Source organism: Trematomus bernacchii, unplaced genomic scaffold (genome assembly GCF_902827165.1).
Source record: "Trematomus bernacchii unplaced genomic scaffold, fTreBer1.1, whole genome shotgun sequence".
Classification (NCBI taxonomy): Eukaryota; Metazoa; Chordata; class Actinopteri; order Perciformes; family Nototheniidae; genus Trematomus; species Trematomus bernacchii.
This window is the reverse complement of record NW_022987698.1, coordinates 6798221-6825570: the sequence shown is the minus strand read 5'-3', so window position 1 is coordinate 6825570 and position 27350 is coordinate 6798221. Positions and strand designations below refer to the sequence as shown.

Genomic DNA, 27350 nt, shown 5'->3' with positions numbered 1-27350 from the left:
CAAACCTACTTGTCACAGCCTAAACTCAGAAAGCAGGATGTCTGTGTAGATTTGCAGGAGAAAAAGCAGTTTATAAAACAAGCTGGGATGCTAAAAAGCTTTCCAGAGCTTGAAGGACTAAAGCACAAACAAAAGGAGACAGGTGCTTTACAGGCAAGAAGTCATTTTAGTGCCCAGGAAACACACATGCAGCACGAGGGTATGTCGTATCTGCAGCAGCCACAAGTGTTACAAGCAGTTGAGAATACAAAGATTAACGAGGAGTCATACTCAAAAGTCATTGAAGGAAGAAAGTTTAGATTAAACAAAAAGACAGGCGGACTGACCATATTTTGCCTGGTGTCGAGAATAGCAGGCACCACAGAAACCCCTTCTTTGCCACTTTGTTCCTTGCAAACAAACAACGAAAACACAGAATTGAGAAGTGTTTCAAAAGGTCTATGGGACAATAGTGGCTATAACCAAAAACACAAACTTGCTGATGAGGTAGACTTCAGAGCGACAACACCCACAGAGCAGTCAAATACCTCTGATGCTACAAATGTCAAGAGGGAGGCACCAACCTGTGTAGAAAGTGAGATGCTTGAGGATACTATAGCTAAGACAGATCTTTTTCCAGCAGAAGCGCAAACAAATAGTGTTGATTCTGCATTTGGGAGACAAGTTGCTCAGTCAGTGCCAGTAAAATATCCTTTGTGGAGGGAGCCTATTTTCTCAAGCAGGACTGAAACTGAGAGGTCATCTACGTGTTATAAAGCAGACAGTGAGGACAGAGAATCAGATGTTCTGCTCAACCAAGGGGAGTCTGGTAAAGTCCATCCAATTGATGTTGAAGTAAGGAAACTTGACATCAAGAAAAACCCACAATCTGAGGACAGTAATAATCCACTACTTATCGACGCAACCTGTATTTGTGTTCAAATGGAGCAGATTCCCTCTCCTAAGAAAGAGCATGTTCTGTATTTACACACCCAACACAGTCCGCTTCAATCGACCACCTCTCCTGAATGTTTCGAATCAAACAGTCAGATGGATAAGGATGACCTCAACACAGAACCAAAGCCTTTCCACATTAATGACATGCTCAAGAACGAATTCGTCTCAGATCCTATGGAGAAAAAGGCACCCGAGGAAGAAAGTATAATATCTTCCCTCGGCATGTCCTTTTCATCCGTTTTTGAAAAGGAAACGTTGGAGGAGCGCGCTGAAAGGATCTTAGGAATCCCTCTTCTCGACTGCATTATTATGCAGCAACCTGAAGATGCATCATCATTGCTGGGCTTTTGTGTGGAGAACCAGGAGGTTAAACCTTCTACTATTAAACATACAGACATTGATGAACAAATCTCAGATGACCAAAGAGAAGAGGAACCGAATCAGTTTGAGGCTGCCAAAACTGAGGTTGATGTTTGTTCGCAAGAGAATGATGTGGCGAATGATCAGGCGGAAATCGAAGACGGTAGGGGTTGTGCAGGACCTCAGGATCAGGTGTCTAATACGTCTCAAGAGAACAACATTGACTCACAACTCAAAAGTGACATCAAAGCTTTATCTGCAATTGAAATGACAGAGAATCCCTTTAAACCTGTTACAACTGAGCAGGAAGAAAAGGATACCTCTCCCCATTATCCCTCTCAGTGTCTCTGGCCATTCAATTCTTCTTTGTGTTCACCCTTTCCAGACTTTGAAGCACCAAGCCCTGATCTACCTCTCATGCTCTCATCTTCTGATCCTACACATCCTTTGCATATCTCAAATTCAGAAATAGAGGAGGGTCCTGATCCTGAGTTGATTGCCCTCAACTCTGCAGAAAGTCATGCTCCTTGCTCTGAAAACTCTTCTCTTACTCAAAACCCATCATCTCTATCCCCTGCATCTACTGACTTTCCCCCAACCCCTTCTCCTCTTGATTTTATAAATCAAACTGCAGAATCAGTGTCCGATATTGAGGTACAGGATGAAGAGGGTGAAACGTCACAGCTAATACATGAGATCAGTGACACCTTTGAGGACGTGGAAAAAGAAATAACAGAAGAGATAGTGTCACAACCACAAGTTGAAAGTGGCCAAACAGATGATGCTGCTTCTGTGAAAGAGAGCGATGTCACGGATGAACAACAAACACAAGAAGCAGATAAGAGTCCTACAGACCCCATCATGGAACAAACAGTTGAACCAACCCAAGAAAATGCCAAAGAGGTCGACATTTTGCAGCAACAACTTGAATGTTTCCAAGTAGAGGATGTTGCTTGTGTTAAAGAGACGCGTATGACTGAAGAGCAGCTACCAGAAGAAGTCAACGAGGATCCTACAGATTGTTTGGATCAGTCAGTATCTCGAGAACATGTAACTGACAGTGAAACTCATACAGAGGCTTTACAGCAGCAATTTGATAATGGCCAAGAAAAGGATTCTTATATACAAGAGAGTTTAATGACTGAGGAGCAATCACACAAAGACGCAGATGAGGACCCTACAGATCTTCAGGAACAGACCCAATCCACAGAGAATGACTCTCAATCTCAAATAGAGATCAAAATCTTGCAGGACATTCAACCACACTCTGAACCCTTTAACTCTTCTCCTCCCTCACCTTCAGACTCAGACTGTGAGGTGTCTCAATCAGCTTCGGATGTGCTATCACCATCAGAGCTTTCTTCTACACCAAACACATCAAACAAGACAGACTCAGAGTTTGATTCTCTTTTGGAAATGAGCTCAGTCTGTCCCTCAGCTCTCAATCCTGATGCTGCTCCCGCTGCTGGCATTCAAGAAACAGTCCCTCCTCCTCTTCATCTGGACTCTTGTGAAGAACCACTTGAGTTCTCATCTTCATCTTGCACTGATTCACCCTTAGTCCTGCCTTCCAGCTCTTCAAGTCTTCATCCACAAGAGGACAGTGGAAGTTATGACCCTGACTTAACACTCAAAGAAGAGCCTGAGTATCCAATGTCTCTGTGGGATGCGGTGAATCGTATTAGGAAACATACAGCGCCCGACTCTGAGAATGAGGAGGAGGAAGTAAGTGAGTTGTGGGATCCAGAGAATGGAGGGGAGGACTTGGGTTTACCAGACGTGGTAGTGGGCATAAAATCATCAAAGAGGATAGTCATTGATGGATCATGGCAACACAACGCTTTAACAGCAGGAAGTGGTGAGGATGTAGAGGTGGAACAAATCCAGGAGGATCTGTGTCCTGAACAGCCAAGTGCATATGTTGAAGAAGACACTCTGTCCTGCAGCAGCTTCAGCAGCCACGGCTCTGGGGACACCGTTATTGAAGCAGAAGAAGACGAGTTTGAGGAAATGCCTCATGATGATGGGACAGAAAGCAAGACAGGTGATCACGATAGTTTTCAGATGGCTGAGGTGGAGCAATATAGCTGTGATGAAGTAAAAGGTGCAGCTAAGGAAACGTACCCAATGGAGGTGGAGAATATAGCCAGCAGGGCTGTGGAAATGGCAGAAACAGAGCCAGAAGAAAATGACAATGTGGTTTTCATGACATCAGAGGTTTCAGAGCAAGCGATCATTGAAATTGAGTCTGTAAAAGAAAACGTGAACAACAACGAACTTTTGGTCCATGATATTTAACTAACAATTATATCTAAATGTTATTGTGTCTGAAGCAATTAAGCAGATTTTCGGTGAAATCTGTTTGAGCTTTATTTTTGAGTGATAAGTATTGATGTAATTACTGTTGTTTTACTATAGCATTGTAGGAATTTGACATTCGTGACACCAAATCAGATCAAATAGTAAAGCTTAATTGCGTGTGGTTCGGTGAAGAGATGGTTCAGAGATACAGTAGTTTTGGAGGATTTCACTGTTATCTGATTTCGAAATCTAGACCTTATTCTGTGTTTGATCTGAAGTTATGTCAAACAACAACATTTTAATATAGTGGTTTAATTGTTGAGTGTTTATGGAATCATGATAAGATTATCATAAGGGTGCTGGGGCGGGCCTTTTTCCGAACTTTGACTAAGTGGAGAAAAAGCCAGTTTCAGACTTCTAAAATCCCTGCTCCACAATGTTTAAGGTAAATCAATGGGTGTGAAATTAGTGGAAGTAAAATAATATTTAATTATTTGAAGTGATTTAATGGTGTGGTGATATTTCTGGCAGAAATCTAGCCATTGTTCTGTATTATAAGTAAATAAAATAATAGAGTGCATTAACACAAATCCTTTAAAAGGTCAATCTTGTGTTGTGGTGAGTGATTTGCTGGTGTCCAAGCAAGGTCAAGAATGAACTGTAATCCTGTGATAAATGGACACACATAATATATTTACGTTCATTAAAGACAAAACAGATGCAAAGGTCTTACAAAGTTTATATATAAAAAAGTAATCAGTAAATCAGAAGAATGTTCACAAGACAGCATGTTCGGATTTTTTCAAACATTGAAAATACATGATACCAAATATACTTTTAATCTACATCTACAGTACAGCATGAAGACTCTCCAACTGAGATCTTTATCATTTGGACTCAACTATCAGATTGTGGACGAAAGCACACTCTGGTGGTGTTACACTGGAGTTTTACTAGACAAGAGGAAACAGAACTTTACTCTTGGTGCTTGAAATAAAAATTTAAAAAACGCTTTAAATATTGTGATTAAAGGCGATTGCATACTCCTAAATCTATAAACTATTCTAAACTAATTTTATACTTTTTGTGTTGGTATAAAGATATGTTCTGCTCTGGATCAGAAGGGCAGCATGTTGGGAAAGTAAACCATTTTCTGAAAAAATCACAGTAAACATTAGAGGACTCAAGAGCAAGGGGCCTACATGGGATTCATATTTCAAGAGTGTTGACATCAATTTGTTCGGCTGTAAAGGCACATTTTGTCCTTTGGACAATAGTAAAACGAATTATTCTCAAATTGTACATCAGAAAGTTATTCCTGTGATCTTGACATTCAATAAAGAATAAACTAGAACTGTAAAATGACACTTTCATTGTTGAGTAGGCATCAATGCACTTCTTCCTGGATTTATCAATGCAAATGAATAAAGATTTAAGGACCACTTGACCAAATTTCCACCTCGGTGTAATTAAATGATATTGCTGAATGTACAGTTAATCCTGTAAGAAATCATGTAGCTATGCACTCAGAAGTATAACTTCATTTGTGCAGTTTCACAGTTTCAGTTTTATCTGGTGAAAAGTATGTGGAGGCAATTTTTATATGAAACACAGACTATAACAAAATTGTAAAATAACTTACAGTATATAAATAAGTGACAGGATAGTCCAAAGAGATACATTGAAAAAATGACAAAATGGTCCTTAAATTGTCAGAAATCATAGGAATACATTTTTTATTTTCAAGTGGATCTTTAGGTATATTTCATAGTAACTGTATACATGTTCTACCACTACCCATAATGTAAACCGGTGATGAGAGACAACTGAAAACATTACGGCTACCGACGTCTCTGTTTCAGATGGTGAGATGATATCAAAGTTCGTCATGGGGTATTTCCAGAGCGTGATCACAGAGGTCTGCAAAGCAAACAGGACATGAACATAATTAAATAAAATACAATCACTACAGTAGAACAAAATGTTCAATAGACCTGTAAACCGTCATACACTGCATCAGGTTAAAAAACATGTTTACTTTAAAGCATTGCTTGGGGTCCAGAGGGATCAGATGTAAAACTCAGCATTAAAAAAAATATATATATATATATATATCAATCGAAGTGATTCATACCTGTCCTCGTGCTGCAGAGTTTGTCTTTGATATTATCTGTCTCGTGACCGAAGAATTCAATGACTTCATCTTCATGCTGCTCAACAATTGTTTCACACTGGAGAAAAACATTTTAAAAACAGTTACAAGCTGCACAATTCATAGTAAAAGTCACACGATTTTAGGCTGTGGGTTGCATCCAAAATGTTTATTATCAATACCAAAAAAGGAATGTTATGCAAGGGCATGAACACAGGTGCCTGCTTTGAATATTCGATGAAATGTTTTACTTACTGCAAATTTTAAACTGCCTGTAACTCTTGAATCCAGCTTAGCCTCTGAAAGGTCCATCGCTCCACCAGTCCGAGACTTTATCCTAAGGTAGGACTTCCTGTTTGTGGAAGAATCACTGTGCTCACCGTAGTCCTCCATCCTCTCACACACAGTCTCCATCAGCTCAAGTAGGTTTCCCTCAGAGCGGGCCAGGGGAACCTGGTTGCATCAATCATCATTCAAAACTTTCAATTATTGCAACCCTGCTTTAAAAATAAAACATGCTTTAATATAGAAGATTGGAGACAGGTCTGGTATATTTATGAGACTTTTTAAAGTGGTGCATCCTACATAGTGGGTTAGAGGGGGTTTTGGACACGTCACTACGTGGCTGTGCTGCATCCTCACCTCTCTGATGGACTGGCTGCCGTCTGGGTTAATCCTGAAGGATCCCGTTTGGATCATTTTCTTTGGATCTACCTGCGAGATGGCCCACTCCATCTCATCTACCAGAGCCCTGCACGCTGTAAGGAGCAGGGGGAGAGGAGACAGGCATTAGGACGTTTCTGTTCTTAACAAAGAGCGAGCTTAAGATACAGACACATACCTCCACATTTCATGTCCTGTCCCTGTCTTGCTGCCTGGCTGAAGCTCAGGAAGAGACACAGAAACACACACGGTGTGAACAGGATGGCCGCTTCCCTCATCTTGCATCTAAACACAGTTTACACCACAACAAACAGGCTGTGATATTATCCGGCACAAGAAACAATGAAGTGACTGTAAGAAGTTAGCTAAGCCTCAGCAGCCACCGCTAGCTACTATAATGTTGTTAGTCGGACTGCCATTAACCAGAAAAAGAACATGACACAAAAACACAAATGTTGTCACGTTTTCATTGAACTTACATGTTTCTTGTAGTGTTTTGTGAGACACCTTCACGCTTTACACGCTGTTACATCGCATTCGGTGGAATGTGGTGACGTAGGCACCGGAGCCGCTGGACAGGAGGGAGCCGCGCACGAGACAGCGCCTTCGCGTGGCCGGGAAGATGCCAACGGCTACTAGTGTTGGAACCAAAGTAACCTTTCAGCACAGAAGAGACCTCCGTCACTACTGAGGGATGTTGGTTTTATGGCGGCTCAACTATAAGTTTTCGACTGAAATGAACTGAAGACAAACACTTGTGCAGAATCATTGTGGTGTTGTGGGGGCTAAACACACACAATTTTCTTTTCAATATACACTTTGATGACATCTAAGCCATCTACCTATAGACACTTATCAAGGGCCCACTAAACCAAGAGGGACAATATTTCTAAACAGCTTTTTAATTTGGCTTTTAATTCAAAGTAATGTTATAACTGTTTACGTTTCAACCATTAGTTGTTACATTATTTAAATGTTTTATTAAATTGACATTTATTTATTTGTAACATTTGTATTTAGTTATTGTTTTACACTTCAGAGAACATTTAAATAGGCATGGGTTCTTCATAGACAGTGAATATATTTCCAACCAAATATTTTACTTTCCTATATTCTCTACATTTATTAAACTGGGTGTTACAACTAAGTAAATGTTCACATTTCGGGCAATGAGTAGTCTAAAACTTATATCTGTTAAGGAATAATTCTTCTAGATATCTAACCTTTTGCTCTGTGACGTTTATGATCTACTCTGACGTCTGTTATCTCCTTTAAGGAAAGGCATTGGTGTCATATGTGTTGTTGTTACCAGTTTGTGACCGGTCAACTTGTCTGGCACGAATGGTAATTGTTGTGAGAACGCTGAGGCACTTCTTTATCGGTGTTTGTGGACTCTAAGGTGTGAAATCTTTGAGGCCATAAGTGTCGGACGCAAGTGATTCAGTGTTCCCAGCTGTTTAGTCTACTCCTTCAGAGATGTTGATTACTCTCTGTGAACCAGTTAAAATGTCTAGCATAGAGAGAGGCTCTTCAGAATTGACATGGCAACTCTCCCGTGAAGTCAGACCCTCTGACTCGTGATTTGTGATGTGAATCCTCCGGCCGATACTCTGAATAAACCCATCAGTGTTTGACATCAAAAGCTCCAACTCTCACCGTGTCTCCTTCCTGAGTCGGTGACTCCCACTGCATTGCTACACAGAAGTTTCCCCCACAATATCTAACTTATCTAAACTAATTTCTGCAAACAAAATACATGTTTTACTATAGGATTTCTATTACTCAAACCCAGCATACCCAAGGGATGTTTTTCACTAAAATAAGAAATATCACAGATTGATAAACAACATTTCTTAGGTATTTTAACTTTTTTATTCAACAAGAAAAAACTGTTTTTGTACATATAGAAGAGATTGCAGTGAGGTCATTGAAAATAAACAGATATGGTGACAAAAGAAGAACCCTATCAGAAAACCATTGAGTAAAGTCTGCATTTTCACAGTACCAATTTCCTGTCTGACCATGGAACCAGAAAAATGGTCGCTGACAATACAAACAAGTGTTCCCATAATCAGACCCTTTACACTACTTACAATGCAACACATGATGCAGCGATAAAACAACAAATGTATAACCAATTGTTTAATACATTTTATCAGAAGATAGATTATTAGACAGGCTGAAGGTCAAATAATACATCTCTGACCAAATGCATGTGGCCTGCAGTGACATATTTCCAATTCATTTACAAACTGCTAAGCATTACCTTCTGCTGTTAGCCCATCAATGAAAACAAATGGTTTTTCAGGAGAATCTTTAAAAAAAACAATTTTTGCACAAATATTTGGTGTTTGTTTTGGCATGACATGTCATTATAATCATATCAATTGTCACATAAGAATATTATACATCTTGCAGTGAAAAAAAAAATACATTTCCTAACAAAAATATTAGTCTTTCAAAAAGTATGATGAAAAATGCACAAAACAATATGTGAAAAGATCTTACCCTCTCTACACCTCAACCCTACACACATAGTTTAACAAAGATGCTATTGATTAACTAAATATAATATAGTTGTGTTGTAACAACAATGATTTGTATTGGTTTAAAAAAATGTTTTTTTGACAGAATAGTGTGCGATAGATTGTAGAAATGAGGCACAGTGGTGAATTCAGGAGGCACACTGGTCGTCTGCACAGTAACACAGCAGTTCAGTTTAGTATTTGGTCAAAGGTTTGGTGTATATATCAGCCCAAACCAGCAAACACAATCTAACCGCTAAAGAGTTTTTAGAATTAATTTGATATATATTTCATATAATTTTCATTGTCCTATTCTCATTTTAATTTCAGTTTTCTTCTGCTTATAAAAGGTGTCAAGTGAGTGAAGTGCACAAGCACATTTTTGCTTACACTTGTCTCCTCTATTAAACTTCAACTACTCAAATTTGTGCCAGGACACGGGAAGCCCTGAGATAAAATGAACACGTGTTGTTCTGCTTCACTTCACTTTTAAACCATTTACTGTATGTACCTCACTCTTTTGCACCACAGTGCCAATTTCTATCTTGTTCTTCCACATTAATTTCAATGCAATCTTGTTCTGTAACATAATGCCCTTTAGCACACATCCCACCCCTGCCCAAGTTTAACTCAATAAAGAAAATCTATATCTACATAATATCCCAAAATAGAAGCCAAGCAAACATTTTAAAATGTTAAACTTAACTAAACAAAAATAAAACATCATACAGTACAGGCCAAATAGGCATTTATCAAAACATTTTTTTAAATAACTACACATGAATAAAAACATCTCAGACAAACTGACCTAAGCTTAACTGAGAAGGAGATTTACAAGAGCAAATTAAGTTGATATAATACCACATTTTGATATTCATATAAATATATAAATGTATGTGTGATGTACATGTGTGTATGATAAATAAGATAAGATCTATCAATAGGAGGCAAACTCTTTAGGGATCAAACTTCAAGTGCTGCATTTAGTCATTAACTTTACATTTATGACAAAAATAAATCATAAATAAATTATATGGGAATGTATACATTTGCTGAATACATGTAATATTATTTCGTTTTAAGTGAGTGTCTGCTGTCACAGTGTCTTTAAGTTACTACACCCAAGGACCACCAATATAATGAATTTTCAAATCCTACACGCTGGCATTTGTTGAATAATTTAAAATCAGCCAGTCCTTCAAATAATTGGAAATATGTTGTGGAAACATACGAAGGATATATAAACTTTATTTCCAAGAAACAGAATTCCAAGCACCTAAAATAGATGCATAACTGTGTATAAAATGACATTAAACTGTCACTCTTTCATATAGTATAAAACACAGGAAAAAGTGTGAATAAACACACATCAATACCTTGTATATTTGTCAAGGGTTATATAGATATTCAATATATTAATTTAAACAATTTATTCGTTTAATATTAACATCTTGATGAAAGATTTTAATCACATACAATCAAACAAGGACAGCTATTCAGTTCCTACCAAATGAAAAACATGTTTTAAATAACATCTTGACATTCATATCAGACTTTTCAGAACCTTCTGTCACAGGGCTGTGTAACCATGGCAAATGTATAAATATATATTTCTAATGTAATTTCAGCTAAACCAAGAAGACTGAATGAAATGTGCAGACTGCTGGAAATATTTTAGGTCCGCGGCACACTAAGTGCAGCATCCTCTGAAAACAGCTGACTGTCTCTGAACCCCTCTGAATTTAATTCACTGTTATCTCCATGATGTGGAATTGTAAGTTTATTATTGTGCAATTTCTGTGTAGAAAGCATGTTCCTCACAGTATTGTCTAGTTGGCAAAACATGTTATATTGGACTTAAATAAGTGTTTTTTATTAGTGTTTGCTTTATTACAGGAACAAACATCTTTCCGAGATATTAAACCATTATTTGCATTAACATTATTTGGCTGAGATTGACAAGGCATTTACAATAAAAAACATCCTCAATTGGATTACACATTACTGTGTGTACAACACAGTGTGTACTTTAAGGACACTTTAAAGACATGCTAGGCACAGAGAGGTGAAGACTAGCACATACTGGCCGAGTTTCAGTGGTCCCTCGCTACTGTCGGGTCATCAGATCAACATCTGCTCACATCGCGTCCTCCTTCTTCTCAACCAGTGTCAGTGTCCATGTCAGTCAGTAGGTAAATGTCAGTGTGCCGGGACAGTTGCATCTGAAAGAGAGAGGACAGAATTTAATACAAATGGTTAACTACACATATCAATACTATAAGCATTACTTTACCAGGATAACCTGCATGGCAACAGGACATGTTTTCATATGATTTGGCCACGCCATGCCGTATTCGTCTGATTCTCAAGTTCACGTATTAATGAATGGTTTTATAATTAGGAAATTATTCAGAACTTAATCTTCATACATTGCAAAAAAAAACATGATGACATGCTTATAGGGCTGCAAAACAAAACACAGTCCAAGCTGATGTTTTTAAATGTCTTGTTTTGTATATCTACAATCCAAAGATAATCAGCTTCATTTAATATAAACCGGACAAAAATCCAAAAGTCATGATCATCAAAATAGTTGCTGAGGATATTTTTGTGAAACTACATATTGTTGCAGCTCTACATGCCAGCGCACACACCATGCTCACTATGACCAGTAAAAGCGTCCATGCTTTTGTATATCAATTTTATATTATGTAATTTACAGTTTTGATTTATACTTTTTTCAAGGAATATAAACCTAGTAGAATGTAGAAGAAATATGTAAGGAAAATGTAAAATAAAAAAAGAGAACAATTTCAAATCAAAAAGAATAATTTGGCAATCAGTTCACAATTTGAAATTGATTGTTTTAAAATTACAGATTCATTAATGGTGCTCACCTTACAGTAGGTAAAAATGTTACTTTCTAAACTCAACTTTCCTAATTTAATCCAGGAAAGCGCTGAAAATGTATTATTTATCCTACGATAACTGCCATCATCCTAAAATTTCACCATTTAATCTGGGTAAGAGGAACGTAAACAACTTCCTTGTGTGTTACCTTATCACATTATCACCACCTAATTAGCAGTACAGTAGGGCAAGTTATCAAGTTTAGTACTTATTTATAAGATTAACATTACAAGACTGCCGAAAAGACAATTCTCTAGTTATTTCTGAGGTATTGATTTATTTTATGTATGATAAAATCAAGAATTTTCTCTATTTAAAATAGACTTGTAGTTGAAACCCTTTAATGTATAAATCTTTTAGACATTCATACAGAAGACGCCAACAAATGTCCTTATATCCATACTTTCCCATTTATTTTTGAACACATGGGGTGCTTTATCACGTTGCAAGGAAAGACACTTATTCATTAAATCCCAAAGAGCAGAAATTAGTATCTTAATCTACATCGAATCTATCCCTGGAAAAGTTCAAATGTGCTTTAGCCATGAGGTATTCATTAAACACTGTATGTCAGCAGCCTGAAAACCTTGAGTAACTTTATGAAAGCTTTTGAGAACTCTGAACCCGAGACCAGTTTCTCGGAGTTTGACAATTATTGAAATCCTGTTTACTTTATCCAAGCTGTAATCTAACAGAGGCTGACAGCAGAAACGATGGCACTCATTTTATAGGAAAATATGAATATTCCATTTTTTCTAAACAAGTTTGAATTCTCATAATACTTTTATTCTTAGTAAAAGAAACACACACATTTAAAAAATAAACCAACAGTGTTGAGAACAAACAAACATGTACGAAGTCAAACAGATTACAACTTTTTCATTTCTAAAAGGAAGTCTTAAATGAATCGGTGGACACATGCAGTGCACCCAATTCAGCATCAACATTTTCTGCATTCAATTAAATAGGACTTGACTATTCATTATCCACAATATGACTGCTTTGAGATTTTAAAGGTGGATTACAGATTGGAAACTCTCTGAGAAAACTGGGGATCATGGGCTATATATATATATATATATATATATATATATATATATATATATATTACAAGTAACGTTGTAATGGTTTTAAACATTTAGACCATTTTTTAATGTTTTTAATTCTCTGCATAGCAGTTAAAATAAGTCCCTATATTTATTTCAGAACTTACATTCTATAAATTGCAACATAACATATTTATACAATATATTTCTATGTAGCTTTTCCCAAAGGCAACCATTCTGAATTAGAGGTTTATCATGGTTTTAATACTTCAATGGATCTTTATTCAACACCTAAACTCACACAGTTAAGAATGTATGATACAACTCGTGCACAGTACTACAAGCTTATCTTCCTTCACACTTAAGCTTTGATTTACTGATAAGCTCACTTTAGCATTTGAGAGTCACTGGCATCCTGATTATTTAGGCACTAAAAGAGGGGTGACTGTCATATGAAACTTTGCTTGAATGGAGTCTGTTAAAGAGATACTTCATACACACAACATGACTTTTCTATATCATCTATATCAATTCTTAAAATAAACTCCATGGTTAACAAAGAATCAAAAACTAAGATTATGGATGAATTGAAGTAAAGTTGGCCGGATTTAATAAAAGCAAAACTATTTAAAAAAACATTAGCTTACCAACTGTCACATAACTCGCCGCAGGTTTTTAATCCTGTCGTATGCTCACTACTTCCCAAACACATTGATTAACATGCATTTTCAGTAAATTCATACTTTTAAAAAAACCTCCACATAACAGATGTTTTGATATCATTTTGCTGTTGTTAAATGCGGCCCCCATTCACTACAACTCATCAAACACTTTCTCAGTTTTTCTGAAGTATTAAAGTTAACACAGGGTGTGAAATTGATTTACAAATTATTATTTTGTGGATAAAGGTTTTTTTATTTTACATCAAAGGGGGTTAACATAACAGTTTTCAATATGCAGCACTACAGCAGGTTTTTAAATGACTCTTCTTTAGACTTCGTCAGACAATAACGGTCCTCCATTTAAGCCATTCAGTCTTTCAAATTTGATTTTACAATGCAAGGCTAATTTTTTTTAGATTTGAAAAGAATCCCCATTGACAGGCTTGGTTGTAAAATCTTTCAACTCTGGACTTTACAGAACCAAGAATCAACTAGGACGTAACAAATGAAGAGAATGGTAATACATGATGCTAAAACTGTGACATGTTAGACAGGAATCAGCTCACACAATTTGAAGGCTAACGGCTGATTAAGAGGCCGTTATCAGTGGTTATCGCTACCGTTCTAATGCGTGCAAATTTAAAACAACACAAACAAAATAGTTGTTTAAGTTTATGCAACCAAACTGCTTTATTATGGCTAGGAGAAAAAATGTGTTTGTGTTAAAGTGACTATGCTTGTGAAGCGAAAGTGACATAATAAGATGTAAACAAAAAGACAAAACAAATTGTGAATTTAGATGGGGCGCCAACACCAGTCTCCTGGGTAATGGTTCCCTGTTCACATCCCCCACCCCTAATGGAGTTTCTCATGACATCGCCTACCTTTGCTTTTGTCATATTTGCTAAAGTCACTAGAGGTAGGTGTCATCTTCTTGTTTTCCTTCTTCTGGTGATCAAACGTGTGATAAAACCTACAGTATAGTGGGTGTAGCAGGCCCCGTCCGACACACTATGGGGCTGATAACCACTGAAATTAACCCATTTAAAATCAGCTGATAATAATCAAATTGGGTACATTTAGGGCTGGATATCATTTGGTGATTTTTGGTACATATAGTTTCTTTAACATAACTTTTTTGAGAACTATTTGACAATTGTTATTAAATAGTTAGATGCAAAAATCCAAAGAATCAAACAGCTACAGAGACGGTTCAGAGGAATGAGACAATGGAGGATGTTGAGGTAGACAGAGTGAAAAATAATAACACTACACTGGGAGGTAATCAATGCAGCTAGCATTTGTACATGTCTTAGAGAACAAGCCAAATAATCAGGCAAAAAGAAGATTTAAAGACTACTGTTATAGGTATACAGTTAGGTCTGTTAATACTTATTGGAAACAATGGTAAGAAACAACAAATCTTTCAACAAATCTGTTGCATATCTTTCTGCTTCTCACATGCAGGAAAATATAACATTTACAAAATACTAACTTACGGTCTTGTTAGAGGAAGTCTAAAATCATCCTGTCTAAATCCTTTAACCTTCACTGATCTCCTCCTTATGACGTCCAAAGTTATATGAAGCAGAGAGACTGTGGGAAATGTCTTCATAAAGATGGGGTGAAAATACAAACTGAGGTGCTTGTTTTTCAAAAGTCTGATAAAATGTTATAAAAAAGCTGGTGCACTTTCTGTAGAGCTCCACTTGCAGTCAGAGACATTTCTTAATAACGTTTCTGTTCATATTATTCGTCAGGTCTGTGAACAGAAAAGTTATTAAAAAATATCCCTGACAAAAAGTGAAGAAGACAGTATTGAGTGTTTCTTTTGAGATTTCATTTTACAAAAATTATGGAAAATAGTGTTTAAAGAAAATTGGGTTTAACGTCAATAGAGAATATATGTTATAAACCATTTCTGTCAAAGTATGTCGCTTACAAGCAGAGGTGATCATAGTTGTTGCCTTTAAGGATTGTAACAATTATTAATTTGCCAAATGATGCAGATATATTTCCTTATCAAGCATTAAACACTGCCCTTAATTGTGCTGGTGCATTATAAATTGAGTTCGTTGAGTACCTAAGTAGCACCACATTCTGATACCCAGCCCTACACAAAATCAACATGTGATGCTACATGATCTACAAAAGTCTTGGTTGTGTACAGGGCTCAGTGTTTCCAAGAGGAATGCTGGTGGTTATTGTCCTGTTCGGCACTACGAGTCGTATTCAGAGTGCTCCTCTATCAACATGGCAGGTGGATTGCTTACCCTGCTGCCAAAGTCCAGGCAGGAAACCCCCAGGGCAACCAAGCAGTGCCAGGCCTGCAGACAAAAGTAGAGAAGTCAAGACACAACAGGGAATGCAAGAAATATGTTGTTTCACTTAAACATTCCTAAAACAGAACATTTAAATACATTAGACCGTTTTCAAAACAAAAATGTATTTCATCATAACCCTAACCCTGAACAATACATCACAAATAAATCAAACTGTAAGTAACTATTTGTATACCTAGTAAACTAAATTGGTCATGCTACCGATTTCAGATTAGCAGCACCTTAAATGTTGGATTACTGGATCCTGGTTAAGTTTGATTGTGATTAACCTTAATTGCTTCAGTTGTCTGCACTTCATTGTGTTTGTTCTCACAATTAGAAATGTAAGAATGAAGATAAGACGTATTGATTGTTAGATAAGTTTAATTACTACAATGGATTTATTAATTTTGGTGATTGTAACTATTGGTTAATATGGGGAAAAGAAAACTAGGTTGGCAGCACTGTAGTATAACCACATATTTTCTGTAGCAAGATCAAGATCAAGAGCAAAAGGTTTATCCTACTATGCTCGTCACTGATTCATTGTCTGCATTAAAAAAAGAGGTTACCAAATGTCAAAGTACTAAAACCAAATAATGAGAAGCAATCCGACTCACCAGGTAGCCCACAAAGCACAGATAGGCCAAGGAGAGCAGAGCAGCGAGGACATAGAGCAGCACACTGTGCAGCGCCGTGACGTACACCACCACAAAGTATATGTTGATGGCACAAACCACCAGGATGACGATGCCTCCTGAAATCTTCCACACCCTGAACAAACAGACAGTTCATTATACCATTGAGAAATAACGGGTTTTTTTCTCTTACTAACAGCTTCCTGGAAAGTGTTCCATTTAACCACTGAGTAAATTCCTAGTTTGCATAATCCAATATTGGCCTGTCAGAAAACAACATTGGATGAGTATCATCCTATATGTTGTTAAAGAGAGGAACATTTAGTTTAAAATAAAACTGTCTAGAACAGAATCACTCACATGACCTTGAGCAAAGAAGTTGCATGATTTCTCAATGAATAAGTAAATACAGACCCCCATCACAACACATTTAACAAAAAAGGCTGTCAAAGAAAGATTTCCTCCCTTCCATTTTTTTTGTTTCTAAGTTAAATTAACTTTGATACTAAAACATCCTGAATAGTCAGGTATTAATGATAAAAATAAATCACATTTTACTCACATTCCGTTTGCAAAGTCGTTCATAATGGATTTCATACTGGTGAAGGTCAGAATTGGGATCAAAGCAAAAGGAAGCTGTTGAACAGAAAGAAAGGTCAGTGAATATGTTTACAGTTTTGTACGACAGAATAGGACAGAGTAGCAGTGGGTTAAAGTCACACATTTTCCCTCATAAGGGCTTTCACAAATTATTCTTCCCGACCTGCATGCTTTGAAGAACGTTCAGGAAGTCGTTCATCCCCGTCAGATGCTTAACATCCTGAAAAATGGCAACCAGCAGTGTAGGAGTGATGGCGATGGAGCGGGTCAGCAGAACCCGCGCAAAACGGGACCAACGAAGGTTCAGGAATCCCTTCAAAAACACAAAAGAAAAACCTGAGCACACACACTTATGTTTGTTTTTTATAAACATTTCAAGGTACCAAAACACACTCCTACCTCCATGACAAACTGCCCAGCGTAAGTGCCTGTCATGGTGGAGCTCTGTCCAGCTGCCAGGATTCCTATGGCCCAGATGTAGAGGGCTGCAGGTCCGAAGATACAGCCCAGCACAATTCCCTAAGCAAACAGACAGACACGGAAATAAGTTATCAATCTATTCATCCCTTCAACAAGGGATGGTTATCTTAAGTTAAAAAGCAGGTTCGTACACTATTGTATATTAACTGCAAAAAAACGCTACGTATATATACATAATAAGTATGTACAGTCGTAGGGAACCCACACAGAATTGAGACACATCTCAAATATCATGATAAGATCTGCGATGCGTTCCTATCCTCTCTAATACATCATGAAAAAAATATAGATTTTGTTCTCTGCACCAATACTGTAAGTATATCTGGTTTTTATTTATAGGAAGTGACGTTATATGTCAAGACACAATTATATATTACTGTTGGGAGGACGTACCCCTTTGTAGATGTCCACCTGCAGTGTCTCGTTGTTATGAGGGAAGAGCTCTTTTGGCAGGAGGCCGGTTTCATTGCACTTTTGATTCTGAAACCAGGAACACAAACATATGATAAGACACAACTCTTGGCTCTGCACAATGTGGGTCAACCGTAGTTAACAGAAAATATTTGTTTTGTTCTAGTATGAACAACAGCAGTAAAGAGGGCAGGATTCTCACCATGTCATTATTGGTTTTGCCGTAGAAGGCCTCGGCAAAGACCGCTACGACAAAGACGTTGATCAGGAAGGAGATGAACAGAGCGATGGTTGCCTCGATGAAGTAGTACTTGTTGGCTTCCTTTACTTCATTCTTATTTTTCCGATCAATATCCCGAGACTTGTATAAAAGGAATTAAACAGAATAACACAACCATCAAACAACCAAAATCTGCTTTAAGAATCTTTAAAAATGGCATTTATAATGCTGAGCTTTTCAATTACTATTTTATATTGTGTAGGAAAGACAAATGGGACTGCTTCACAGTTTACAAAAAAATGTGTATGAATATTACAAATAGCTATAGTATTAATAATAAAGTGAAGAAAAATGTACCCAGAGGTAATACAAAAATTAGTAGTTTTACATTTTTTAGCCAATACAATAAAGTTTATCTCAAACAATGATGTTCTGCATTGTCAAAATAAAAACTGTGCAAACTATTTGGTAAGAAAAACAAAACTAGTTTTTCTGAATAAAAGCAAATGCGCTACTAACCTTGACCAGTGCTGAGTGCAGGTAGATGTTGTGGGGCATGATGACGGCGCCTACAATTCCCACGGCCTGCTCCAGCTGCACAGACCCGCAGCCGGAGCAGTAAGGGATGAACATCCCCTTCAGAAGCTCCGTTTGGTCTGGTGCTGCCACCACATACTACACACAGGCAAAAGAGAGTCACATAGGTCAAAATCTGACAGCTGTCAATTAACACTTGAACTATCCAGGACATTGTAAGGGACTTTTACCTCATAACCAAAGCTCAGAGCCATTACGGTGATGAGGAATCCAAAGAAGGCTTCAAGTTTCCTCAATCCTACAAGGAGGTACAAACGGTATCAACACCTGGAAGCACAGCTTTCATAACACATTAAATGTTAAGTAAGTGAATCCCTACCGTATTTGTCTAGAAAGAGGAACACAAATGTGTCAGTGATGGTGATGAGGACTCCTGCCCACAGTGGTATCCTGAAGGGGAAAGAGAAGAACTACAGTAACTACTCACCATTACAGAAATATACGCTTTGCAAATCTCTACAAATGTTTGCAGGCGCTTCTAATGGTACCTGCCCACTGAGAGAAGGTTGAGAGCGATGGCACAGCCAATGACCTCCTGCATGTCCGAGCCAATAATCGCCAGCTCCACCATCACCCAAAGCAGGACCCGAGGAACCTGAAACAGAAATAAAAGAACGGATATAATCAGAGAGTGGAAGATGATGTCATTTAGCAGAGTTTAATACTCTCTTGAAACTTTAGCGAATCACATAACTCATGTTGGCTTTTATTTGACAAAATCTAAAAACAGGATATTAAAAATGTAGGGTTGTTGCGGTTGATGTTTTATATTAAAAGCTTCTATTGAGTTTTACCAAAAAGGCTTTAATGACTGTCATTATATTTTTTGTTCTGACTCTACGAAAAATGTTAAATAAAGTGAATAAATGTATCTAAATAATGTCACTTGTCCATCAGGCGTCCCTTTGTATGACAAGCAGGGGTGGGCAAACTGTTCTTTGACAGCAGTGAAAACATTGTTTTTGGAAAACTAAAAACCAACAAACATGAATTAAAGTAGAATATTTTATTAGGAAAATAAACATTTTGGATAGGCTCTGGAGGTATTGGAAATGTTTGGATCAGAAACATTGAAACACAGCGACCCTTGTAATCTAATTCTTCAAATAGTAGAATACTAATACCAATATCTTAGTCTAATCTTGATCAGTGACATGCAAAAAAAAAAGAAAAATTAAAGAAGGTTTAAAACTTTACTCTATTTGGTACAGCAAAAATGGAACACTCATTTTGACACTCTTAACTCACTCACACATTCAGTCCCATTCATAAAAAGTTAATGTACAACAAGAAAGGGGAAGTTAATATGCGTTATGAGTGCTGAATGCTCACTGTGGAATACTGGCGGTTGCAGACTTCAGCCAGGTGCATCCCCGTGACGACCCCGAGGCGCGCAGCCAGCCTCTGCAGCAGCAGCCCGATGATGGTGGCTCCAAGGAGGATCCACAGGAGCTGAGACACAAAGAAAAATAAATCAGTACAATCACTTTCCCTATGTAGGAATTTTACTTTGACACACTATATTTAAAAAAATAGTTGCCTACATAATTTCTTGCTCACGTTCATTTTGGAAAGTTTATTTTTGGTAATGTAAGGAAAAAATACATATGATGGAAGTGATCATAAGTCATTGCACCTATGATGAAGTTGATGCCTTTTCTTAGAGAAATACTGTATGTTGATGCAACCTATTTTGTGTGACAATTGAGCAAGAGACAGACAACACATGACCAAAGGCCATTTTGCCTTCAAAATAAAAGAATACTGATACTAAAATGTCACCTTATAGCCGGCTTTAGCTCCGGACTGCAGGTCGGACTCGATGTTCCCTGGATCCAAGTAAGCAATGCTCATCAAAAACCCCGGTCCAGTGAAGGCCCAGAGTTTACGGAAGCTGAACACCTGAATGGGGGAAAAGTCACATTTAGGCATTACTGATAAAATGTAATTTGATTGATATGGAGTTGTATACATTCCAAAATAAAGTGTGTTAAGCTTCCCAAAATCTAAAAAAATAATATAACTCCAATAAGTTTAAAGCATTATACTTGATCTTTGAAACTGATGATCGCAGCCACATGTACATGATTACATACGTACCCACACTTAAGCGTGTGTTTTGCTGCTTGTTTTACATGAAACAGTGGTTTATAAGGATCTTACCTGGCTGACATTGTCAGGAATGGCCACCTTGTCCTCAAAGTATGTGGAGAAGGGTTCATCCTGGGCTACTGGTGAGGAAGGAGGAGAGACGGAGCTGTACTGGTTTGTCTCAGCTCCATTCTCCTGAGGGGAGTCCTCTGACAGAAACAGAGAAGAAAAAAGAAAATTGGTGCCATTATGAAAAATATATTTTTAAACATGGATTTAATTTTTGTAGTTCTGAAAGTCCTTTCTAATGTTTTATGATAAACTCTACTGACACATTTCATTTCTACAACAGTGTTGCAGTTGGCCATGCTACATGATTTTAGTATTGAAAGCTAGGTGGGAGAAAAGTACCTAGTAGTAAAAAGGATTCAAGATTTGCCCCATAAATTATTTTTGGTTTAATGTAAATAGAAAATAATTGTTGTGATACTAGACTAATACTTTAGCAACAGCACTTGATGCTTTTCAACATAGCCAAACTCTCAAACCTCTGTTCTACTAACTAACCTTAACCCAAATTGTACAGCAAGGTTAGCATGAATTAAAAGCCAAGTGAAATTGGTTCCGACTAAACCATTTTTGTTTTACTTTCTAAAGAGCTGAGGTTTTATGAGTTAACAGACATACAGTAGATACCCAAGGAACAACAACAGCTCTGCCATTCAAATATAAACTAAAACAGATCTTTCAAGGTAAACAGAAGACAAAACACAGCTTCCGTCATAGACTTGTCTGAACAGCAGCTTACTGCATGGACTTAAAGATTAAGCCACAGTTTTAATGACCAGAAGCGACATATTCTCAATATATTCTCATATTGTCTTTACACAATAATGTTAAGACCTGTAATTATGACCCATTATTCAACTCCTAAGCCCAATGTACCAACAAACATGTTTTCTGAGAACACAATGAAAGGAAAATAATTACAGTCAATATTTACAAGAGTAAAATCGCAGAAAAAGCTCTTCTAACTCTTGTGTTTACCATTTCTGACAAATGATATACCAGAAAACATGTACTACTCACTGAGTTTGGACCTTTCATTATTTCCTTCCTTCATTTCCAACTGACGGCTGCTCCCACAGTCCGCTGCTCCTAACAATGACTCTGCTTATATATGAATGACTTTGCCTTAATCATCACTTTTGTTGTCATTCGTCGCTTAAAGACATTCTTACATCCTGTTTCTAAAGATGAGCCCCAAAAGACAGAGAAGTAAAGTACGCACGCCAAGGCACACATCTGCTCTTTTTTTCCATAGAGGAAAACCGAACCATAGCACAAATAGTAATAGTAATAGCAGTGTGACCTGCCCTCTGTTTTCCCTTTAATGATTAAATCATTTGCCGGATGAGATCAGGCTAGCCACAGTCTGTCTATTAAAAACACACCTTTTTTTATGTGCTTTGACTTAGTCTATTACATGTTATGTATGTCTGATGTTTGTTTAATGTTTTAACATATTATCATACACCTTGTGTCTAATTTCAATAGTTTTTAAAATATTATCATATACCTTATCCTCATTTATTCTTCTATGATGTTCTCATCTAATACTTTATTTCTTCATTTCATTGGATTTGTTTATGCTGCGTTGTAAAGCACTGTGATTTATGTTTTTAAAGTGTTACACAATATACATTCAGATACTTAAATTATTCCAAGGAAGAAAGAAAACAAATGTTATTTTTTATAAATATGTAGAGAGTTTGAGTTTTCAAAAGTCAAGCCATGGCTCTGGGGCAACATGTATATAAAAAAGTGTTCAGTATTCTTCAGTAACATATTGTTTTAAGCCTCTCTGTCAGCATGCACGCTGACACAGATAGAGGATTGCAGCCCTAACCCAATGGCCAGAGTGTGTAATGCTGGAGAACACAGAAGGTGTGTCTGTAATGTGATGGTCGTGTTTCTGTTGTCTTAAGCTTTACCTTCCAGGAGGTCTTCGTCTTGCTCGGCCTTCATCAGGGCAGGCTGAGGGATCCCTGGGAACTGGAGGGATGAATATCAGCCTCCCTGGAATACAACAACAACAGATACATCATCTTGAGGAGCATGAAAGACATGACTGTTGAAGGTAAAACAGTAATTATCACATAAGTGATGCTTTGCACTCAAACAACCATTTAGCTAAAATGACTGGATTCCCAAAGAGACTTACTTCAGGTTTTCTCAATAACAGTAAATGCAAATATGAATGTATATCATGAAACATTTGCAAAATGGTCTTGCCCTTTCCCCTTTTTATTAAAACAATATTGATTTGATTTATTTAACAAATATGCCGTTTCATTGATTGGTCTATAAAATGTCAGCAAATAGTGAAAAATGTCTGTCCCAGATTCAAAACCCAAGTTGATGTCTTTGAATGTCTACTACTTTCAGTCCAAAGCCTAAACAAACTAAATTAAAGAGTATAAAACAAAGAAGCCAGAAATATTCATATTTTCTAGGCTGAAAAAAGCGTTCCAAGCCATTTTAGCTTAATAAATTACTTTTTATTAATTGATTAATCGAATTTGCCGTTGATCAACTAACTTTTCTCAGCTGTTCAAAGCTCTGATTTATTTTAGACAAAAGAGGCCATATCAGTAAATGATCAAATAAATACAACATAAGAACAACAACACAGAGATATCATAGCAGTTTGTAAGTCCACAGTGATTAAAACAAAGTAACATTTCTTTCCAAAAACAAGAGAAATACCTTGTGACATTTATGTGTGGGCTCAGTTACGGCCATTTTGGTTGCAGAATTAAAGTCAGGAACATTTCTAGTCACACACTTATGACTTGCAATTATCTTGGGAGCTTGCGTAATTTTCTGAATGCATCATTAAATGCCACCTAATGTTTTTCATTAAAATGTCTAAGTCATAAATATGACTCTGCAACATTAAGAGCATGTGAGAGGTCACTTCCTTAATGAGAACCTTTAACAGTAAACCTTGAGTTGACCACCGGCACCAGTTTCACTTCCACCACATGCATCCTTCCTCTCACACTCGGCTCCACAGTAAAATAGATACTTCTTTACTTAACATCCCGAAAATTAAAATGAAAAAACCTTCAGTCCACACAGAGACAACTGTTTTATATAACGGCAAGTTATTTGAGACAAAGAGTGTAGCTCCTTTGAAAGCATGTGACTATGGGATCATACGAGGCAGTAGACAGAGCTGCTTTAAAGGTCAATGGTTTCATCTGAGTGTCACTTTCTTTGGTTCACAACTCAACATGTGCTCTGTATTGTAGTATTTGGCTTTATAAAAAGTGATAGAATCCTGGGTACTTTGTTTAGTAGCAGCAACAATTCATTTAAAAAGATTACATTTTGAGAAATGATATTAGTTTACAACAAATGTGAGTTGTTTCTTGAAATATAAACCCCTAATACTCGACAAAACATCATGTGGACATAAATCAAACAGCTTGTTTTCAAAAAGGAAGGACTAAGCCGCAGGATGGTTCAGTTTTCTGCATCTCTGAAGACACTTATTTGTTGTGTGTTCTCATGTGGCTGCAGCCAGCAGTCAGAGTGAATGGACTAGGAAGAGTACAAAATGAGGTTTGAAATGCGGTATTATTTTTGAAACTAAGATTTCTTTGCTCATAAAAAACATAAACGATACCGAACCAGCTAAACTAGTAAAAATGATCCTATAATTGAATACCATTGACAATGTATGCAGACAGGGCAGACACACATGATGGAGTTTTCTCCAATTATTTTTCCCAACGTCAATCAAATCAAAACAACTCCACTAAATCCCAAACGAATGTGTCTCTCACTCCACTAAATGACTGCCTCATCTTATTATATACTACCTATGTTTAAATAAATGTTTTTATGTGATGTTATTTTTTACACATTTACTTGAATTTCTAATGGTCATTTACATATTTGTATTGTATTTTATTTTATTTTTTTATATATATATATATTTTTGTTTTAATTCTAAAATGGAGAAACTGTCACAAAACCCAACTCCCCCGGGTTAAGACATTATTCTGAGTCTGATAATGTTAATAATAAAAACATTGTTTTGCAGAGGATCATGTTGATCAAGTCATGTCTCACAGTAAGTTTTCCTGATGAAGATCAAAACAGGACTGTTAGCTAAGACTACAAAAGGAGATTTTAGTGTGCAGGTATTTACTCTGGTTTTAAGTCAACTGCCTTCGTCTTATCACCTGGTTAAAGAATATATCAGCTTAGTTCAGTTCAGCTTTTGATCAACCTACAGCAGGTGTATTTTTAATCTTATTGCAGAACCTTGTGAGTTGGTTTTGGACTTTCACACATCAGGTTATTTTTTGTACACTGTGCTATCTGACATAAGTATTGGTTGTATTGGTCCCAGTGTGACCCGAATTCCACTCTTGAAGTTGTAAAACTGCCTTTAAAATGTGTCAGCACTAATCTTTTCAAACTCCATGGACAATCACGTGTAGGTGCTAATACAAGAGATTAAGACTCCAACTAGGTTTCCCAGAGGCAAAGAATGTGGTAGAACTTAATCCATATATTAGACTCAACATTATTCACCAGCTATACACTTCAGGAAATACAACTTATGCCATCACCTACATGAGTCAAAAAGTTGGAATTGACTATTTTAAATTAGATATTCCTTTATTGCCACACAGCTAGGCTTGTGGAAATAATTTCAGTACGAGCAAGTTTGGAAATAATATAACATTTGAAAGTGGTAAGCTTAGTAACAAATCTCATCACTTAGTCACAAACTCATTTGACTTCCCCAAAAAGCCTTGGCCTCAAAAAACATCATAGGAGCCTAATCTGCATCGAACAGCTTTTACAATCATTAAATCTACGACAACTCCCAAACTGACAAATATTCTCTAATGTTACACCCCCTAAAAGGATGGCTGTTGCAGGCAGTTATACCACAAGAAAAAACTAATCTCAACACAGTAATGCCAAAGCAAAAATCTAAGAAAACTTATTTTTAATGTTAGGCAAATATTGCGGGGAAAAAAGTCAATCAAGAACCCTGCACACACATTATGTCACAAACATACAAAGACCCCCTTCCCCCCAGCAACAAACTGTTGTGTCTGCTGCCGTCTGGCAGGCTGTACCCAGCATCAGGACAAAGACCACCAGACTCGGGGACAGTTTTATCCAACAGACCAAAAGACTGCTAAACTCCTGAACTTGCACCATTTGTACAGTTTTTTTGTATTCGTTTTATGTATTTTTCATATTTATGTTGCAATGTTAGAGGAACCTGTGACCCAAGGTTTTCATTGCACAACTACACTGTAGCTGTGTATATGACATTACAACCTTTTAACCTTTTGAACCTAAAGTAGGCTACTACTAAATGAACCAGTTATCCCTACCTCTGTTCACATAAAGCCATGAGCTTGCTGTGTTGCTATGTCCAGGGACTACAGATGAAAAATAGCCTCTTGACTAGCATTTATAAAAATGTCCATTAATGTGCACTTTACCTGTTTAAATCAACTAATACACTTTAATAATGTATCAAGGTCTAGTCAATTACGGTTAATAACATCTTACCCTTAAATTGTCAGAAAATACATGTTAAATGTGAGACGGTGAAACTCAGTTGTACATGTTGAATCTGAATAAATGTAATGATGACGATGATATAACCATGACTGTATATGGGTCAAAGTGTATCCTAATGACTTCATCAACTCAGCATGATGCTCTGATTTCCAGCTTTGACACGTGAATCAACCCACCGATTGTAGTGCTCACAATAACATGATGTATAAAATAATCTCTTTAAATTGCTGCATTTTGCCTTTAAGTGCAACATATGTGTATGTTTAGAATGAAGTAGACAGAAACTTTGTATTACAGGTCATTCATGTACTGCTGCAATAGTTTTTAATTAATTTGACAAAACCCCAAAGTAACATTAGTTAACATAAGCTAACCAGAACTTCACCGTTTGGCCCCTGGTCTTGATAACTTTAACTACATGGTGATGTGGCTGCAATCAAACCAACTAGCTACAAAACCCATTATGTAAACTTAAAACCCTTCTAACAAACACGCTTATAAAAACCGTAAACACCAACACTGTCGCTTTACTGTAACTATATTATTGTGATCGAGCTAGTTTCCATGGTACCGTTAGCAGTCAGGTGGGATCTGCTAACCTACCTTTATCAAAGTATGAAAACGCTCTTACCTGTGTTCACTTTATGGGAGGGTACAACAGCAGGTTGTGTTTTGACGTTTAAAGCGGCTTTTAAACTGACATCATCTGTGTAAATCTCCAGGTGGCTAGCTAAGTAGCACGTTATCAAGCTAAATTCTGGCAAAGTCGTATATTTCCATGTCAAATGTAAGTTGAAGACTTAGTGCGCATG

General features: G+C 37.0%; 2 protein-coding genes across 6 annotated transcripts; both read right to left on the bottom strand.

Moving 5' to 3' along the window:
- Nucleotides 1-4319: 4319 nt before the first annotated feature.
- On the bottom strand, nt 4320-7083 carry cnpy2 (canopy FGF signaling regulator 2). Of its 2 annotated transcripts, none has more exons than XM_034139550.1 (6): nt 6892-7083; nt 6591-6697; nt 6392-6507; nt 6005-6202; nt 5732-5828; nt 4320-5517 (listed from the first exon to the last, which is right to left on the bottom strand). In XM_034139550.1, exons 2-6 carry the CDS (start codon nt 6688-6690, stop codon nt 5474-5476), a joined length of 555 nt encoding a protein of 184 aa, XP_033995441.1. In that variant the 5' UTR covers nt 6691-6697; nt 6892-7083; the 3' UTR covers nt 4320-5473. The 2 variants fall into 2 exon arrangements, with proteins under 2 accessions (XP_033995441.1, XP_033995442.1); XM_034139551.1 differs by having other exon boundaries at nt 6591-6704; nt 6892-7054.
- A 1184-nt stretch (nt 7084-8267) lies between these two features.
- On the bottom strand, nt 8268-27317 carry LOC117489511 (natural resistance-associated macrophage protein 2-like). Of its 4 annotated transcripts, XM_034138827.1 has the most exons (17): nt 27170-27317; nt 22908-22992; nt 20986-21122; nt 20605-20724; nt 20155-20274; nt 19311-19417; nt 19142-19212; nt 18993-19060; nt 18745-18900; nt 18208-18366; nt 17988-18074; nt 17514-17633; nt 17278-17427; nt 17077-17150; nt 16497-16650; nt 15829-15882; nt 8268-11159 (listed from the first exon to the last, which is right to left on the bottom strand). In XM_034138827.1, the coding sequence occupies exons 2-17, from the start codon at nt 22939-22941 to the stop codon at nt 11097-11099; spliced, it is 1674 nt and encodes a 557-aa protein (XP_033994718.1). In that variant the 5' UTR covers nt 22942-22992; nt 27170-27317; the 3' UTR covers nt 8268-11096. The 4 variants fall into 4 exon arrangements, with proteins under 4 accessions (XP_033994718.1, XP_033994719.1, XP_033994720.1 ...); XM_034138828.1 differs by lacking the exons at nt 22908-22992; nt 27170-27317 and adding an exon at nt 22003-22104; XM_034138829.1 differs by lacking the exon at nt 8268-11159 and having other exon boundaries at nt 13547-15882.
- Between the last annotated feature and the right edge of the window lie 33 nt (nt 27318-27350).